This window comes from Sturnira hondurensis, unplaced genomic scaffold (assembly GCF_014824575.4).
Source record: "Sturnira hondurensis isolate 20B ecotype Veracruz unplaced genomic scaffold, ASM1482457v3 Scaffold0016617, whole genome shotgun sequence".
In the NCBI taxonomy this organism is placed as follows: Eukaryota; Metazoa; Chordata; class Mammalia; order Chiroptera; family Phyllostomidae; genus Sturnira; species Sturnira hondurensis.
In genome coordinates, this window is record NW_028089248.1 from 6,804,799 (window position 1) to 6,824,101 (window position 19,303).

Below are 19,303 nucleotides of genomic sequence, written 5' to 3' on the forward strand. Positions count from 1 at the left end.
CGAGTGGCTCCCTCGAGACGGTCCCGCTGCTCACAAACCCTGGCCCGCACAGGGAGATGCAAGAGAAGCCTCTCCCACAGGCATGGGAGAGATGGCAGGGAGTTCACCGACATTTTGTTTTATTCCCCTAAACACTGTCACTGTCACTGTAAATCACAGGCAAAATGTCAAGGGCCATGGAGCAGACGTGGCTCTTTGGGGAACGGACACGACGGCCCCTGCCAGGATGGGTCCCCGGGCGTCCCGAGAGGGAACAGGGCGAGCCTGATGCTTCCCCGGGTTCTCAGAAATGCCAATGCTCTGCTCAGATAAGGCCTGGACGCACACTGAGCGTGTGCGGGTGAAGGGCACGGTGACGAGGGACCGGAGGGGCCAGTCCTCCCTCTGTGGTCAGCGTGCGGCACGGCCTGCACACGTGGCCTGTCTGGAGACCCGCCTCCCAGGGCGCAGGACCCCCTCCATTAGGCACTTGGTTCTGAGAGGAAAGCCGGTTTACTGATTGACTTGACCCAGTAAAAATCGGGCCTTATAGCTTTCTTAGCTCTGCAGTGCAGAAAATGATCTCTGGAGATACTTGTTTGAAGCTTTTAAACTTGAGCTTCTAAGAAGTCTAATAACTCAAAAGGGGGGTTCAAGGTAGAACATGTGGAAGAGTGAACAGAAAGAAAGGCCAAAGTCCAGAAAACAATCTCGACACTGACACAACTCAAAACCAAGCTCGAAGTAAAACCGGTAACTCTCCACCCTAGTGAGTTAAGTGTCATCTCAATGACCCACCTTCATGAGGTTGTTGAGGAGAAACGTCAAACATAAGACCCCGAGTAAATGTGATGACAGTTTCCCGAGCCTGCTGAGGAGGTTTCCAGTTTTCAGGTCTTTCTAGAAATTAAAAGAGTTGAGTTTTAATTCTTAAATTTTAATATAGCTTCAAAAACACTTAGGATTACTTAAGGATTTAAAACATTGGATCATACAACATATAGGGAAAATGTGTGGAAAATATAACCTGCCAATTTTCATATGCTTACATCATTTTAATATTTGCAATTTGCTAAAACTACGCGAATCCATTAATAAGGAGCTCCATAAAATGGGAAAACGTGCCCTTTGCAACCAGAGCACGGGGCCTGCCACTTACAAGGTGCTCAGGGGCGCGGACGGAACCAGCCCTCCACCCCTCACCTGGCAGCCACGCGCCACAGGTGCGGCGGCCCCCAGGGAGCACAGAGCAGCCGAGCCGGCAGACCCTAGCTCTCTTCCAGCCTCGGAAAACTTCACAGGTGTTCACACATGACAATATCTAGCCAGTTCACACACAGTGACGCTTATTGATAACGAGGTCGGAGAGGACGATGGATGCTGATGTTTTGACCGTCAACTACAAGCCTCTGTGAGCTGGTCCGCAGCAGCTCTCACAGAGACTAGAGACGAAAAGGGTCGGCTCCGCCGAAAGTAGAAAACAAAACTCCTGGGAGCGACGTGCTCCCAAGTCCCTCAGGTGCTTACGGCAGAGGCGGCGGGCTCGGGGCTATCATGAGGGGAAAACCACCGACTCTGAAAACTCTAATCAGGTAACAGAGTCAAAAGATGGGGTCCATGTGTTCAAACGTGATACGCTAGGAAATGCCCCCTTATTTCCAAAGGCATCTACTCGGATTTCCGAGAGCTCGTTTTCTCTCTGAGGTGTCGGCAACCAGGGGCAGGGCAGGGGCAGAGCACGGGTGCGCCCCGCCAGCTGGCCTGAGCACGTCCCTGCTCCGGCTTTCTCTGTTATCCCAACTTTGAAGCCACAGCACTCAAGCAGGCGTCTTTGCTTAATCCCTGAATTGAATGACGACTCCAGTTCTCAAAGAAATAATAAAAACGGGAATGCTAACCAGGAAGTTCCCAAAAGCAAATACTGGTACTCCCTTTCTGCTTTTTGGTGGGAACTTGCTCACCTGTGTACCTCTGAATGTTGCATAAAAACGAGGTCCCACAAACCACGCTATTTATATAAAAACCCTTACAGACAAGAGAAGTCCTACCTGAAGTCGTCTTACAATTAACACTGAAAGGTTAAAACTGATAAGCAGCGATCCGAGAATCATGGAATTGAAAAACTGAAGTGCGCAGACCAGGAGCAGAGCTGTGACCTGAATCACGTAGAGCCGCGTTGCCTGCAACAGCCAGAGAGTCCGGTGGGTGAGGCCCTTCACCCCGAGACCCAGATGCACAGAAAACACACCCACATAACACAAGCTAAACAGGAAACTCAATCGCAGACTTCTGTTTACTTCACTTGAACAACAGACACTTGACAGAACAACAGAACAACAAACACTTGACATTTTGCAACATAACTGGAAAGGAAACAAACTGGACACTATGTTGCAGAGGAGGCAAACAATGCCACAGATACAGTCCAGAAACAAGCAAGGCAGTTTGCTCGCTCCAGTTTTCTTCTAAATTCTTCTATAGTTATGGCTGACAGCCGACCATTAGTATCTTAACGTATTCCATCACTTCCTATTTCCCCAGTGCAGAACCACAGCATACACCGTTTCGCTTTATCTGTGTGTGTGGTTATTCCCCCAGTGACTGAAAACCTCGTGGGAGTGGGAGCAGGCACAGTGCGGCACCAAGGACACATGCTGATGCTGGCAGAAACCAGCAGTGGAGACTGGCTCGCAAGGAAGACAGCTGATATACCTCTGTCTTCTCTCCCCAATTAGGCCACTTCCTACTCACAATGGCTTATGAAAATTTCACTATATTCAGCGATGAATCGGGTTTCCCCCTTGCTTTGTGTCCTAACCCCGTAGGACACAGGGTTACTTCAACCCTGCATGAAGCACTCAAGCGTGAGGCCTCTCGCACACACGGGCACAAATGAGAGTCGCAGTTCCGTGGGCCACAGGCAAGGTCCCTGTGGCAAGTCAACAGAGACGCCCGTCAGCTGGTTAGACGTCACTGTGGAGAGTGTGCGGAGCACTGCCGGGGACTGCCACACCCCCACGGACGTCCTGGGAAAGTCAGCACACAGCCACACACTTCAAAAGGGCTGTCACATAAATTAAAACTTGAGTCACCTCTAAAAAGGGCAGGCAATCTGGATGTTCGTGCTCCAAATAAATCTACCAGAGGGGACCCAAAAACTCCAGAACTTATTCATAAAAAATCGTGGGTTTAATCTTACATTTAAACTTCAGCCACCTTCAAAGGCCTCTTCATCTGACACTTTCTAGCATTTTTGCTGTTTTTTGTTTCCGTTTGAGGACTTTTTTCACCCAGAGAAACAAAACTAAGTTGCTCGGGGTGAGGTTAGGTGAATAGGGAGGGTGGGGCATGGGCTTGGGGTGGGGAAGCAGTGGAGAGGGTGAGGGTCATGCTGTTTTTGGTCAAAAACTGCTGACAACTCAGCGCGGTGTGGGCAGGTACACCCGTCAGTCGCCCATCAAGAAATGGGCAGACGTGCTGAGTCTCCACAAGTTTCACCGAGGCCAAACGCAGACTCTCACAACAACGCCAGCTGGTGCACTGATACAGGGAGGTTCCTAGAACACCCACCTAGTGGGGGAAGCCTGGACTGCAAGGGCCCGCCCCCCAGAAGGTAATTCCAGTTTCCCCCTTGCATCTCCCCTCATACCATTCAACATACAATACGCAGAATACAAGTCAAGACAGTCCAATGAGGCTGCGTGAATGGCCCTCTCCAAACACCACACTCCCGTGAGCTACAAGCAGCCCCCGCCTCAGTGGTAACACCCATGTGTCACGTTCCTTCCGCGGCAGCACGGCCAGCCGCTGGTGGAGCTCACCTTCAGGGCCGGCAGCATGTCCAGGGTGTCCAGGGCGAAGAGTCCCAGCGCCTGCAGCAGCATCGCAAACTGACTGAACTGCCACGTCAGGCTGAAGACAAAGGTCGACACGAAAACCGCAAGAAGGGCCAGCCTCTGGAAAGAGAGGGCCTCTGTGTGACTCACGTGTCGCTGGCGAGGAAGAGCCTCGCAGACGAGTCTTCGAGGGCGGTCAAGCCTCTACAACCACTGCTGCCTCCGTCATTCAAGCTCTGAATGCCCCGAGTGACGCTCAGCACGTAAACACGCACACGTGAGCTCCGCACTGGCTGGGAGATCATACGTCAAGTCACATCCCAAGAGACACAGCTTCAGAATTCTGACAGTTTTGCAGAAACTGTGGGTTTGCTGCAACCATGTAAGGGCAGATTATGTATTTAAACAACAAAAAGAAGCCATTTTCTTTGCAAAGGAGGACAAGGCTCAGAAGAAGACTCCATTTAACTTAAAACACTGGCCGTGAACTGAGGCCCCACTTCTGAAGCCTGGATGCAACTAGAGATTAAAAATGCCGAACGTTTTTCCTGGCTGGTGTAGCTCAGTGCATTGAGTGCTGGCCTGCGAACCAAAGGGTCATCGGTTCTATTCCCAGTCAGGGCACAGGCCTGGGATGCAGGCCAGCTCCCTAGTAGCAGGTGGGTGAGAGGCAACCACACACTGATGTTTCTCTCCGTCTCTCTCTCCCTCCCTTCCTGTCTCTCTGAAAATAAATAAATAAAAGTAAAACAAAAAACACAGGATGTTTCCTAACAACTTACCTCAGACAGAGGCCGCAGGTCTGGCCTCAGGAAGTAGGTGACAGCTGCCACCTGGATGGCAAGGAAGGGCAGGGCCCAGTTCTCCCGCAGCGGGACGGTGAACTCCACCCTGGTCGTGTCCACTCTGCGCAGATCAGACACGGTCACCACCGCTGCCCTTCGCAGGGGCCACGCCCGGGTGTCCTGTAGCAGCAACTACACCGCACTGAGGACACTTAGATTCTGCTCGTTGGGTCTCGATCACTACAGTCGGCACTGAGATCCAGGTCGCCCGTCTACGCACACGTGTTCAGGCGGTGGGCTGGAGTGGCAAATAGGCGTGTCCACGCCGACAGCCTGCCACCGCTCCCGCGCCCTCCCCTGCATCAGACTGGAGTCCTGCCCGGTCCTTACAGACCAGTGTGCAAGCTCCCTGCCACCTTGTACGCCCCCTTGAGGGCACATGCAGGTCGGTGTCTGTCTCTGCATGCCTGGTACTAGGAACCACCCTGCACACAGTAGGCACTCAGTACAGACGTGTTATTTACTCTCCGTGCAAACAGAAAATCTGACTTTCACTTGCTCTTGCAGGCGTGGTACGTCAAGCCCAGATGCTGAGGCAGAACAGCACCGTGGGCTCCTCGGGCCTTGGGTCGGGTCTCTGCCCTGCACTTGGCTGTGTGCATGTTGGTGTGCGTTCTCACGTATGTTCACACACTCATGAATAACAATGCACACGCAAAGCATATTGCTGAGTACTGGGCATACAGTAGTTACTTAGTAAAGTTATTTTTTTTAAAGCATTGGTTTTTTTTAAAATATTTTATTTATTTGTCTTTAGAGGAGAAGGGAAGGAGGGAGGAAGAGAAACATCAATGTATGGTTGCTTCTTATGCATCCCCTGCTGGGAACTGGCCCCTGCGGGGAACTGGCCCGCAACCCAGGCATGTGCCCTGACTGGGAATTGAACCGTGATTGCCTGGTTCACAGGCCCGCACTCAATCCATTGAGCTACACCAGCCAGGGCCTTAGTAAAGTTAAATAAACAGCAGTTTGGCCCTGGTTAGTGTAGCTCAGTGGATTGAGCACGGGCCTGTGAACCAGAGTATCACGGTTCGATTCCCAATCAGGGCACATGCCTGGGTTGCAGGCCAGTTCCCAGCAGGGGGTGCATGAGAAGCAACCATACATTGATATTTCTCTCCTTCTCCCCTTCCCTTCCCCTCTAAAGATAAATAAATAAAAGATATTTTAAAAAAATAAAATAAAATAAACAGCAGTTTGTTCAGGGTCACAAAATAAATGTCAGGACTTGTGTTTGGTAAGTCTCCTCTGGGCACTGGGGCCACTGCTGCCGGCCGGGCTGTTTTCAGCATGTGCGCACTTCTGTGCTGCGGTACGTGGAGCAGACCATTACGGAGGAGACGAGTTCCTCGCGTCTGCACGGCGCTTTAGGCCTCGTTCGCCGTGAGCTGCGCGCAGCCCTCTGCGACCGAGAGGGAAGGTGGCAGAGGGGCATCACGCACGGCTCTCTGACTCGCAGTCCGGCGGTCTGCTGCTCGGCCAGGGGCACACACATGGAGGACGTCCTGCCTCACTGACCGAGGCGGACAGACACCCTGGGCAGAGACTCCCAAATCGACTGACTCGACAGAACAACTTTCTTTGAACTGTAAACGAAGAACCTTCACATTTTCGCATGTCTACAGGGAGAGAGGCATACCGGTTCCAGCTCACCTGTTGGTGACGTACCAGGACGCAGCCAGCAGTCCCGCCAGCCATGTGCCACTGAGGAGCCAGCTGGTCACATAAAGAGCTGCGACGTAGATCGCTTGGAGTCCAAATAAGGTGTAAATATAAAAATAAACTGGCTCTAAATACTTCTGTGGAAGGGAGTAACAAGATCCGTTAGGAAGCCCCAGGCCCGTCCTTGCCATTGGAGAACATGACGGCAGACACTCTACTTGGAAGCTGGACCCTGACTCCCGGCACTCAGCCCACGGCACTGCGCGAGCAGGAGCGGGAAGCTGCCCTGGGGACCCTGGCTTCATTCTTTGGACAAGTTTACAGCCAACTGTGTCCAGTTTCACTCGAGAAGTGGTCACTGTGACTTGCTAACCTTCCAATGTTTTTATTTCAAAGGTAAGTAAGGAGAGCTGACATGCTTCCACAGGAAAATACGTTATCACTTCAAGCCTGCACACATATATTATAAGCCAGGGAGTATCCACCCGCACAAAGTATCTTACAAAACACATATAAAAAGCCAAGTTCACAGCGTTTGTGAAGATAATTCGGATGCGGCTGGCTTCACACCAGACCCACCCAGGCGGAACCCAGAGCAACAACAGACCCCTGCGCTCAGCGCCACTCCCAGCTCAGGGCTGTTCGCACGACGTACCTGCACGGGCAGAGCTCTGTACAGAACACTGAGGAACACCTCCTGGTAAATATTCATTCGCTGAAGGAGGTTGATTGTCCTCATAGATTCAGTCTTGTTGTCATACATTAAGCCATGAAAACCTAAGGTTGATATTTGAAAAATTAAGAAAAATAGCCCTGGCTGGTTTAGCTCAGTGGATTGAGTGCGGGCCTGCGAACCACACGATTTGCGGTTCAATTCCCAGTCAGGGCACATGCCTGGGTTGCAGGCCAGTTCCCAGGAGGGGATGCATGAGAGGCAACCATACATTGATATTTCTCTCCTTCTCTCCTTCCCTTCCCCTCTAGGGATAAATAAATAAAATCTTTAAAAAAAGAAAAATAATTACAATTAAAGTTATTTATTCACAAGTATTCGTGGGCTCTTTGGAAGGGACCCCTGCAGTAGCGCTGCAGCCTCCACACCCCAGCCAGACCCAGAGCCCCAGCCCCTAGGCCCGCCCCCACCAGCCAGACAGCCGGACAGCCGGACAGCCGGACAGCCAGACAGCCAGACAGCTGGATGGCTGGAACAGAAAAGGGCAGCCAGGGCTGCGGCAAAACCCGGAAAGTGGGAAACTCTGTCTAGTAGATGAATTGGTGTTTTCAACAACAACAAAAAAAAAGATAAGAATAAATGGAGAGAAACCTATAGGTTAAAAGACACGAAGAGACAGAGCGATGATGGTGGCATGTGGCGTGTGGCCTGTGTCCGGATCTGGAAACCCACTGACACCCTGTGAGACACCAACACCCAAGGCAGGGCTTCCTTCCACCTTCCCGTCTGTTTGCAAGTTTACAAAAGAGCAGCCTTCACAGGTGACGCGTGGCCCAGCTGACAGTGGCCTCTGGAAGGGAGACGGGTACTCAGCTCCACAGCAGCCGCCCAGCACCACCGTGGCTCCGCCCTGGGGCCTGGTGCGTCTTTGTGGTGGCCATCGACTGACAGCCCTGCTCTATCAACATGCCATCTTTTATTTCTGCAGGGGCAGCGGAGGCTGCGTGGGAGGTGGGAGGTGGGAGCTGGTGTCGGGCCCCAGGCCACCTGCCCGGCATCCTGTGCCCTGCCCCATCTGAGGCCAAAGCCCAGAAGGGGGGAGCCTGGGCAGCGGGCATGTGAGGACGCGGGCAGACACCGTCTCCACGCACACTGCTGACTCCTGGCCAACCAGCAAGCACTGCCTCACCCTGCAGGAAGCTCCCCTCCGGCTGCCTCTCTGGGACCAGCCACACCTCAGGCCACCAGACAGTGGGGGAGGAAAAGGCCTTCTGCGGCACAGAGCCCCTGCTGACAGACACAGGAGGGGGGACAGGGTCAGATTGTCCTCTGTGGCCCTGCTGAGTGAGATCCTGGGTCTCAGCAATAACCCTGAAAGGGCTGGTGGGCCATGCACCTGATCACGGGTGAAACTGCCCATCCACCCAGGGGCGGCCTAATGGGCTTCTACGGCACAGAAAGGAAGACGACGAGTCTGGGGTCTCACTGTGACCAAGAGAGTGCAGCACCCCACCTGTGGGCCCGTGTCACCGTCAGGGCGGGCGCTCCAGCACGTGTGGCCTGGGCCCCTCGGGGCGCCCTCTGGCGGTAAATGCTGAGAGGCAGTGAAAGTGGCAACTGTGACACAAAAGGACAGACAGGGCCCCGGGGGCCACTGGGGTTTTCGTGACATCCAAATGCTCCTCCCAGACACTGCTCCTGTCCCTGCAGAGACACCTCCCAAACAGCCCGAGGGGAGGCGGCTGTGGCACCAAGAAACTGCAGACTGATGACTCTGGGGTGGCGTGGAGCCGGGAGACAAGGAAAGGGCGCCCCCCCCACCCCATGAAGGACCCCAAGACTTCCCCGGACGGACAGACCGGCGCCCGCAGTGCCGTTACCTTGCAGGAGGCTGGGCGTCTGCAGCATCTGCTTGTAGTAGGAGTAGTACAGCCCGCACTCGGTCCGGAAGGAGATCTCCCGCTCCACCTCCTGCAACGAAGGGAGGCCATGCATCCGCAGCCCTCCTGGGCTCCGGCATCCATGGTCACTAGGGAAATGGGGCCCAGGGCTGCAACTAAAAGGGAAGCAAACTGAAAACACAGCCTCGGGAAATCTGGGCAAAGGAACACAGCAGAAGCTGGGCGCACATCGCAGGGAGGGTCTACTGTGCTGTCCTCTCTGTGGCTGGGGCTGGTGGGGATTCTCCATAACAAAGCGTTTAAAACAACGGAGGCAACTGGTTCCCTCCAGTCGGTGTCTCAGAGTCAACGCTTTTCTTGTATTTCACACAAACTGAAACTTCAAAAACACACACTGCCATTCTCACAGAATGTTGCTGAGAGACAAAACAGGAACAGGGAGTTTTAAAAGTCCCCCCAGGGAGCCTTGCATGTTCCTCTCGTCTCCCCCCCACCCCCTCCCTCCTCTGTCCTCAATAAGCGTGTCCTCAGGTGGGAATAAAAAAACCAAACAAGAACTTAATTGTGTCAGACACCTGCTCACAGTACCACACAAGAGGAACACTTTCCTTTGTGTTACGGGAGGACAAGGCGCTCTCGAGGAATGGGGCACACCTTTCACATGTGGGTCTTATGTTGACAAATGGAGAAGCATTCATGTAGGAAAACGAATATAAGAAATTTAAACTGCTTCTACATAACGGGTCAGTTCTAAAGGAACTAAAATGTAAAGCCATAGCTATTAGTCAACTGGTTGTGAGATGCTTTTCATAAAATTTAAACCATTCACATAACATATGCAGGCAACTAACTGGTCATGAGGCTGGAGAAGTTTCTGGAATGATCGCATTAATACTCCTAGGTCTTACATTTTACATAGGTAAGGATATCCATGTTCACATACATGAAAACATGATACAAGTGAACAGACAACTGTGGTCTGTGTCATACCTGAGTCCTTTACACTAGCGTCCAAACCTCCAGGCCTGGAACCTGCGGCCTGTTGTCCTCCTGCCCCAGCCGACCCCACCCCCCACCGGCTTCCCTGGGGAGGGTGGGACCTGGCCATGCCACCGACGGCCTCTGTCAGCACCTCTGAGCTTTCCTGCTGCCGACTATGTTTCAGGTCGTGATAAACACTTCACTGCAAGAACTACTTGTGCTATTTACCTGGAAATCACTTATTTCTTCCGCCTTTAAATATTTCTCCTATCAGTCATTGAAGAAATACTCAGAAGTACTTAAGATTATAAAAATCCAATCTCTGGCCTTGAAAAACAAACTACTACATTCTATCTTTGTTAACTCTAGAAAAAAAACAGGAGAGTGGGTTGGGCAGCAACCCTTACACACTGAGCTTCCTTTCAAGAACATAAATGTATCCAGGAAAGACCAAACGTTAAGGAGAAGGCTCAGGCAGGTTCTGAGAGTGTGTTCACTAGCACAGGTGCTTTGTAAAAGGACAACACGAAATGGGGCGGCTTTTTCAGCTACATCTGCTACTGACTTGAGACGTCGCCTTCCACAGCAGCGAAGGCTGCACTTCTGAGCAGCCTCCTCACTTCAACTGCCGAGAAAACCGGCTGGCGCTATTGATAATGTAAAACTAACCTGTTATCACTCCCTTCTAGATGTTAACTGAACCCACTATTAGCTTCCTTCAATGCAAATAAAAAGAAAACATTAAGTTTAATTACATTCCTTTTCTTCTCTCCAGCTGCCTTAAACAAAATGTTTGAGCCTCACCAAAGGACACTTCTCCACTGCTTTTAGGCATGTGCCCCGACCGAGAATTGAACCCGCAACCTTTCGGTTATGGGACGACGCTCCAACCAACTGAGCCACACCAGGCTCTCCAGCTGCCTTAACGTGTTCACAGCACGCTGTCTCCCCTGGGACGTTCTGACATTGAACCTACGCCCGCCAATCAGACGGGAGAGCGGCAGCACGGTCCTCACCCGCAGCTTCTTCCCCAGCACGGTCTGAGAGTAAAAGGCTGACTTCGTAAAGGTGGGGAGCAAACACTGCTGGAAGCACTGACAGCAGAGAGCTTTGGGGCCCCCCTCCCCCACCCGGGATGTGCACAGAACGGAGGGCTGTGATTAGCCAAGATGCATCTGCACATGATGAATCGGTGATCTTGGCACCAGCTGCATGGAACCAAATGCTCTACTTTATCAGACAGACATCTGCAAGTTTTACATCTGCTTCCTGCTAAGAGAACATCTGCTTCACTCACTCAAGCACTTCCCCAGTTTTACGGCAATTTATACTTATACTTCGCCCGGTGGGCTGCGCCCGGTGGGCCTGGGCACAGCGGCAGGCGCTGCTTCGAATGCTGTGGAAGGAGCACCCGCTCCACAGGTGGGCGGGGCTGGGAGAAAGCACGCCCCGCCCCCCTCCAAGGTGACGCAGGAGGACGTGGGGAGACGAAGGAAGTGCGTCTTTCAGGAACTGCACAGCTGCCGCTGCTCTGCAGGGGCGTGTCTGGGAACGTAACCGAGGCGCCAGAGGGGAAAACACCAAGAAAGAAAATGACGGCTGGGGGTGAGTGGTCTGCACCTTCAGCAACACAAAGGGCACGAGCCCTTTCAGACGAACGATGCCAAGGTTGCAAAGGAGACGCATCATTCGTTTCTAAAATTCTCATGTATGTAACTTTTGTTTATAAAATCTGCCCCCCAAATTGCAAGGCTGCAGCTGGGGGGAAGCCATGGGAACACTGCCCTTGTAAACGCAACCCGATTCCGAATTAGGTCACAGGTCATCTCACCCAGAAACAGCGGCTCCCCAGGTCTGGCCCTTGGTGAAGAGCCACACACATACACACACACACACACACACGTGCGCTGTCTGGCTGAGTGCACACCTCTCTGTTAGACTCCTGCCCTCCAGGAGACAAGCCGCAGCGAGAGGGAGTGGTCAAGCTTCGAGGTGCTGGGACCACTGCAGACGTGACTGGGGTCCCACGGGGCGGCCACCAGCCCCAGGCCTGCTGCAGCTGCCACCTGTGGACAGACCCTGTGTATCCTGAAGGCTGCTTGCTTTGCAAGATCATCCAACGGGAAGACGTGCAGCTTCTGCCACACCCAGTGCACAGCAGAGCGACAGTGGAAAGGTCAAGACGAGGAAAAGCAGACAAGAAAACTGAGTGACCTGAGTGCTTTCGGGCCAGTGAGAACCCCTTCCTTACCAGTGAGTCTTCACTTGCTGGGGAAACGAAACGTTGTAAGAATTTAGTCCTTGAGCTCATGGGTTTATTTTTCAACAAGAAAGAATGGCGCGTTTTTAAAAAGGAAGACGACCTCAAGGGAAGAGCAGCGTCCGTCGGAGAGAACAGAGACCCTGCCCGAACCATCCCACTGGCCTCCCCACGGGACTCTGTGCTCCTAGCTGGGCTCTGCGTCCTCTGCAGACTCATCCCCTCGCCCACAGACGCACTCTGAGCAGCCAGTGACAAGCACGCTTCTGCCAGGGGTGCAGCAAGGAACAGAGACACAGACCTCTGTGCTCCAGAGTTTGCAGTCTGGAGCGAACAAGTAAAACACAGCAAGTGGAGTGGAGACTGGGAGGGGGAGGGGAGGACGACTGAACGGAGGCCTGGGGAGGAGAGGCCTGAGCGTGTGGAAAGAGGCTCCTGGCTGGACAGACGGCCCTCCACCCTCCCTGAGGGACAGGGAGGAAGGCGGGCAGCCAGCGATCAGGGAGGCTGCTGTACCCCTTGAGCTTCCCACACGTGTCCCTTCCCTGTTACACACCTTTCCCCGCCCTGCCCAGCTCCCCCGGCCCCTCCTTCGGGTCTCAGTGTGGTCACGTCACCCGGGACCCTCCTGGCCCCCTAACCCTCCCACCTGATCCCACGGCGTCAGCCCAGCACAGCACCGACACGATGTGGGGCCGCCCGCGGGCCTGCGTCTCGCTCAAGGACGACTGCCTGAAAACAGGGGCCTGTGATGCCAGGCGGCGCTGCTGACACTGACAACGGGCCTGCTGGCACAGGGCGGGCACCGAGCATATATTCCCCAGGTTCAAGTCTGCTGGCAAATCCTGAAGGCTCTGTTACTCTTTCCAGGCGCCCAGTGTTTAAATCCAAGTTACCTACAAACCAGGTGCTCAATAAAGAGCAGGCAGCAGTATAATGAAAGTAATGGGAGAAAAATCGAGAGTGCTCGGGTGTCTGGATGATGGGGTGCACTCAGCTGAGGCTGCTACCAAGGCCACGCCTGAGCTTTAGATCAGAGAACTAAATTGACAGTTCAAAGTTCAGTCACCCTGCCTCTACAGCCTGTCTCCGGATCCCGCAGTCACCAGCACCTGACTCCAGCCATGCACCGCCCCCACAGGGGTATTTGAGCCTGGATTCAAAACACTCGAGTTAATGTAAACACTTGTGTTAATGTAATAATGTTAATGTAAACACTAACCTGCTTTACCCTAGGGGGTCTCTTTACAGTCACTCCATTTTAAAGAGATAAAGGTGAGTAAAGTCTTTCTTGACAACAAAAGCTAGCAATCGTCACCGAGGGATAAGAGTTGTGACTCTGCTGTCACCACAACTCTGCTGTCACAACTCTGCTGTCACAACCGCCTGTGTAAAGGCATGTCGACACAGGCTGCTCCGTCAGCTGCTGGAAGTCACTCGGACACACCGAATCCGTCCTTCCCACAAACGAAGGCCCGAAGTATTCTGGGAAGCTCTCTGTGAGGCTGCCCTGACTCCTCATTGATTCTTCTGAATATTCGCAGAGATCATAAATCTTTGACTTCAGAAGGTGAATTTCGTCTTTGTAAGCAACTAGCCATCAGAGGCTGCAGTAGTGAGCAAGGTCAAAGATCACGACACTCTGGATCAAATCAAGGTATGTTTGGTTCAAAAACACTGCCAGCGTGTAACTTTCCTTGCAAATATGCTTGTTGTGAAAATGATGTCTAATGAAAAAAAATCTAGAAATGCTTGAAAAGAGAGAGAAAGACAACAGGAAACTGGTGTTTACATCGCAGGTCCTCCTGGGAGCGTGATGAGCGAGACACGGACACACCACAGCCCTCAGTGGGGAAGGCTTGGCTCAGAGCAGCACCTTCAGAACTGCTCTCCTTTTGCTTTTTTAAACTGTACCCATGAGAAGAATCCTTCCCAGGACCCTACCTGCACACACACACAGAAGTGAGAGCCGGCCCCCAAGAGCACCGGACCCACCAGGAAGGCCTCACCCCCAGTTGAGGACGCTGGCTGCACAACCCCGCTGACAGACACTGGTTCTGTGCTGCTGCGTCACCAGTGACAAAACTCACTTGACTGTAAACATTCTGACCTTATTTCACCCTCACAAACACAAGCCTTTTTACTCCACAGCCAAACTGTCAAAGACTGGCTTCTCCGGGGGAAGCCCCACAGTGTGGGCCCTCCCCAGGCACACAGAGGAGGAGCCCAGTGCGCAGAAAGCCCCTACCTTAATGTTCGAAAACCACAGGTCATTTTCGTGTAGAGTGGCCAGGTAGACAGAGGTCAGCACTCCAGCACAAAGGGCTACGGCTCCACCCGCTGTGAGTGACAGGACCTTCCAGAGTCTTCTCCTGGTACAAGCTCCTGGAAAAGCCAGACAGACAACTAAGTGGGTAAAGAACTGAACAGTCCTGCCTCAGACGCCAGCCAAGCCTGCTGCGTCCCAGCTGCCCGTCACTGGGGAGCCGTTTCCCGCCCGCCTGTAGCAGATGGCCAGGGCTCCTCCTGAGACCTCCAGCCAGCGCCCACCCGCTCACACAGCCTTCCCCGCTGTGCCTAACCGCACACGTCCGCCCTGCCCACTGGGACATGGGCTTCTTGAGGAGTTGTCTTCCCCACCTGAACACTCAGTGACCACAGTGTAGCTACCGAGTCTGCGAGACAGAGGAACAACGGGCTCCGTGTCAAGGAGGCAGAGTCTACCCACAATTTGTGACCTAGTCGGTCACCATTTGACCAGTAATCTAAATCCCACCAAAAAGAGTAAAGGAGAAAATTTCAGGAATTTGCCTGAAAACAAAGAACAAAACATATCTGATTCTGTTTCAATATGTTGGTGAAACGAGACCCCTGCCCCCAGGCCAGGCTGCCAGTGTGGCCAGCAGAGGCCAGGCAAGGGGACCGTTGCTCCAGACAGTCGCCAGCCCCGAGCAAGATAGCGAGATCCCAGCTGACCTCCTCGGAGCTGCGCCCTGGCTTCTGCCATCAGGGTGGCAGAGCCCTGTTACCGAGCTGCAAGCAGATCACTCATCAGACTGAAACATCAGAGCATTAGCCCGTTTCCCCGGGGTTAGGTCTCACTGTATCTTTATCCTGTGAGAGGGACAATTCATACGCAGAAATGAAAGCAGCCTCACATGCCACTTTGTCACCTACCAGACAGCAACTCACGTTCCAGCGTCACACTCTCCTGTTGGGCTGCACCACCCTCAGACACTTCTGAGGCTTTGGCTCCTTTTCTTTGCCTGATGGACATCATGGTGTCAAAGGCTCTGGTGCATGGTCTCCCCACAGCTCCTGTAGGCAGCAGAGAGGAAATGCCACTCACCGGCCAGGACGGGCCATGGCCCCAGCCCCAGCGCACCCTGGGCACAGGTGACCTTCCTTGGCCCTTTCCCGTCTTCCCTTCACACCTCTCCACCAGCCAGCAACTCTGCACTCAACACAAGAACCTACAGATGATGTGTTTGTGAGCATACTGGCGGAAGGCAGGGATGCCCTGGAGACGCTACCAGCCCCGGCCTCCTCCCTGCCTGAACCCCCTGCCAACGTGCAGCGTCACCTGTGTCCTGCACAGGACACCTGTTATTCACACAGCTGCATGCCACTGAGGAGTCCCACAAGCTTGTCGCGGGCCTGGTCGTGAAAACCTGAAGCATGGGTTGTGTCCTGCGTGGATTTCAACGCCCGTGCTCCCTACCGGCCCGAGTGGAGAGCAGTGACAACTGTTATAACGCGGCTTTGGCTGGGTTATGACTCCCTAAAGCCAAAGAGCTTGCTCCGTGGAAAAGAACAGATCCACGTGATGCCATTCATTCACTCGCTCGTTCATTCGTCCATGCGCTCACTAATTCATTCCTCTGTCGGTTCGTTCACTCCTCCGTCCACTCGCTCATTCACGCCCTCGTCCACACAAAACCACACACTACACGCGCACGCGGGGCGAACTCAGAAGCGCAGGTTCGAGGCCGCGGGTCCCCTCAAGGCAGGCGCACAGGCCCCACGGCGGCCACGCTCAGGGCGCCACGACAGCGGACACACACTAGACCCACGCGGGGCCGGCGCTGTGACGGCCACGCCGACCGCGATAGAGGCCTCCGGTTCCGGAGAAATTCCGGCGCGCAGCGCGCAAAGAAACGAAGCGGCCTCGGATCACTGCCGACCAGCACGACCGGGTCCCCGGAGCACAGACCTGTGCTCGGCGTTCCACGCGCCGCTCCGAGCGCTCAAGGGCCGGTGGGCGGGGCGCCGAAGGCCGAGGCCGGGGACGACACGGAGTCGTGGAGCGTCGCGCGCCGCCCGGAAATGGGGTCTGGGGACGTCTGCGGCCCGCCGGGGGCGCGCAGGAGAAGCCAGGCCACTGCGGCCGCGCCCATAGGTTCCGGAAGCCGTCCGTCAGCACGGCCCCGCCCCTCACGGCGCCCTACTCCCGCCCCGTGCCTACAGGCCGGAAGGAAGCGGCGCATTTCCGGTCGCCCCCAGTGCTGCGCCGGCCGGAAAGGAAGCAGCGCGCTTCCGGTCACCATTGCCGGCGGAGGGAACGCGTCTTCGAGAGGAGGGCAGGGAACCTGTCCTGGTGCCACCGTCCCGATCCTCCAGCTGGCGGGTGAGGAAGGCGTGACCCGCGGGTGAGGGGATCAAGGAAAAAGGACTGATGGACGTGGACAAACGTGTGCTGATGGCGGGACGGGGGAGGAGCATATAAGGGGTTGAAATGGCAACGGAAAAATTAAAAGTTCAAAAAAGGAAATGAATGCAGCTTCAGATCTGAATCACGACCTGCTACACATTTCCTCAGCCTGAACTAGGAGTTTCTCACACATTTGTGGCGGGAAATGCTGGGTTTAGACAGGACGGCAGATACAAACACAAGCGTGAGATGTGACAGATGGGACATGAACTAGAGGTCCCTAGTTCAAGAAAGCCCATTATTTCTAAAACAGGGATACGAACAGGCGTGAAACGAGTAGGAAAAGCAAGAATCTGCAGATGCGCACTGTAGTGACAACAGCCTTTAATGATGCTATTATGCCCCAAAAGCCTGAAAAATGAGTAACATTTCGTTGAGGGTCTCTGAAGGTCACAGCTCCCCTCTGTGAACGCATTTAAGATGGCATACTTTATTAATATAAATTAAAAACATTCTGATGCCAATGGCAATGACATAGACAGCTTTAAGTATTATTTCTCCTTTTAATAAAGGTAAGAAGAAAAATAAAATAGTCTGAGCTCATACTCTCTAATTAGTGTTAATAAAAAGAATGTCTTTTAGAATGTCCATCTTAGAATGTCTTTTTAGCCCTGGCTAGTGTAGCTCAGTGGATTGAGCACGGGCCTGTGAACCAGAGGATCACGGTTCGATTCCCAGTCAGGGCACATGCCTGGGTTGCAGGCCAGTACCCAGCAGGGGATGCATGACAGGCAACCATACATTGATGTTTCTCTCCCTTTCTCCTTCCCTTCCCCTCTAAAGATAAGTAAATAAAATCTTAAAAAAAAAAAAAGGAAGAATGTCCTTTTAAACAAAGGCCCCACATACCTCCTATCACCGTCCAATATCCCTCTTACATCCAGTTTTGCAAACTGTTACTTTCCGGCTCCTTTAATGCCTGCATTAAGGTGAGAATAAAAAGACACCAACATTCGGGGATTTCCTCAAATAATAAGGGTTTACATGAGGTGTTTAAATTTAAAGCAAGATCTAGAATAATGTACCTTTATAAGGCCAACTATTTAAACCATGATTACCATTACTGAAAAAAGTCAGATTAAAAACCCAAATACGCCACACTCTTACCAATACTTTGCAGTTTGAATGAGAGCACTAGGCACAGGGCATGTACTGATGACCCCACCCCCGGGAAAAGCAAGGCACACGCCCCCCCAGCGAGGGAGGCACACTGGGTCCCATCACCCACGCCAAAACCTAGAAATGGTTCACACATCATAGACACCTGGATTCTGAGACACAAACCCAGACACAACCTAATAAAGCCTACTGTATCACACCAATTGAAAAGTCTTCTCCAGGAACTTCTGGGGCCAAAAATGTCCATTTTACACTGTGCTGCGCGTGGGACAAGGTCTCTGGGGGAGAATACTGATGTTCTCTAATGCTGCCAATGTCACCAACATTCACCAAAGCCACCTGCAGCCTCACCCAACCCAGGGGCGTGGCTCAACTCACACGAGCCATTCACCATGAAAGGTGCATCAGAGATGCTTTGCTTTGTATCCTGTGTTTGTCACCTAAGGGGGGTGGACTAGCCACCTGGTCCCCTGCACCACAGTTAGCTGTGTGGGTGCATGACCACACTGCACTTCCGCCCACAGCGCTGAATCGGTCGGGTGGAGATCATGCCACTGAAACTGCATGGTAGTTGGGGGCATGGGCGGAGAACGAGATAGTACTGTTTATAGCATCAGTTATTACTTAATTGTACATCATTCCAAACAAACTGTATGTGGCTTTAAGTAGCAAAGACGATGACACAGTGAGTTACAAATTATGGATGGGGTCTGTGGGACACCAGGAACACTTTATAACAATTACAAAGGACTGAGTAATATGATTTAGTCCCAAAACGGTGCTATAAAGCCTTTTTCTCTGGGAGCTTTCTGTAGTTCGGCCCCCCAGCCCCCCAGCACTGTCCAATGGCAGTGTGACATGTAAAACTCTCTAGTCGCTACATCAAAAAAACAAACTGGTGAAGTGAGTTTTAATGAGTTTATTTAACCCCAAATATCCTTTCATCATGGAACCAATGTAAAAAGCTATTGAGACACCTCCCTTTTTGAACTGAGTCTTTGAGGCCACTCGCGCTGCATGTGTGCACACAGCAGTCATCCCTCCATGCTCCACAGCCGTGTGTGGCTGGTGCCACCAAACCACACCCACGTCTGGACCTGCAGGCTGGGACTTGAGAGAGTCGGGAGCTTAGAGCAGAGCACTGGAGCTTGGTTCCTGGGAGACAGGGGAGGGGACTGCTGCCTGTAGGGAGACGGGATGAGGGGTCACAGCTGTGGTGAGGGGACACAAGGCCTCAGACACGGGCACAAGGGGACAACCAGGCCGACACTCCAGGCGGATGAGGTTCGCTACACTGACCGACACTGCAAGTGTCACGTGAGGAGACAGTGGTGCA

The 19,303-nt window shown here is 53.1% G+C and overlaps 1 protein-coding gene across 3 annotated transcripts in view; it reads right to left on the minus strand.

The window, feature by feature from the left end:
- The window catches only part of DPY19L3 (dpy-19 like C-mannosyltransferase 3), a 32,407-nt gene extending 15,922 nt beyond the window's left edge, over window positions 1-16,485 (minus strand). For 2 of the 3 annotated variants that reach the window (XM_037066428.1, XM_037066427.1), the window contains exons 1-10: window positions 16,351-16,484; window positions 15,315-15,455; window positions 14,386-14,522; window positions 8,876-8,966; window positions 6,978-7,099; window positions 6,314-6,459; window positions 4,598-4,721; window positions 3,801-3,935; window positions 2,028-2,159; window positions 778-879 (exon numbers count right to left, since the gene is read on the minus strand). In XM_037066428.1, coding sequence (XP_036922323.1) covers window positions 778-879; window positions 2,028-2,159; window positions 3,801-3,935; window positions 4,598-4,721; window positions 6,314-6,459; window positions 6,978-7,099; window positions 8,876-8,966; window positions 14,386-14,522; window positions 15,315-15,417 — 1,092 coding nt within the window. In that variant the 5' untranslated portion in view covers window positions 15,418-15,455; window positions 16,351-16,484. Of the gene's footprint in view, window positions 1-777; window positions 880-2,027; window positions 2,160-3,800; window positions 3,936-4,597; window positions 4,722-6,313; window positions 6,460-6,977; window positions 7,100-8,875; window positions 8,967-14,385; window positions 14,523-15,314; window positions 15,456-16,350 lie in introns of all 3 variants that reach the window. The other variant, XM_037066429.1, reaches the window with a different exon arrangement.
- Window positions 16,486-19,303: the final 2,818 nt, after the last annotated feature.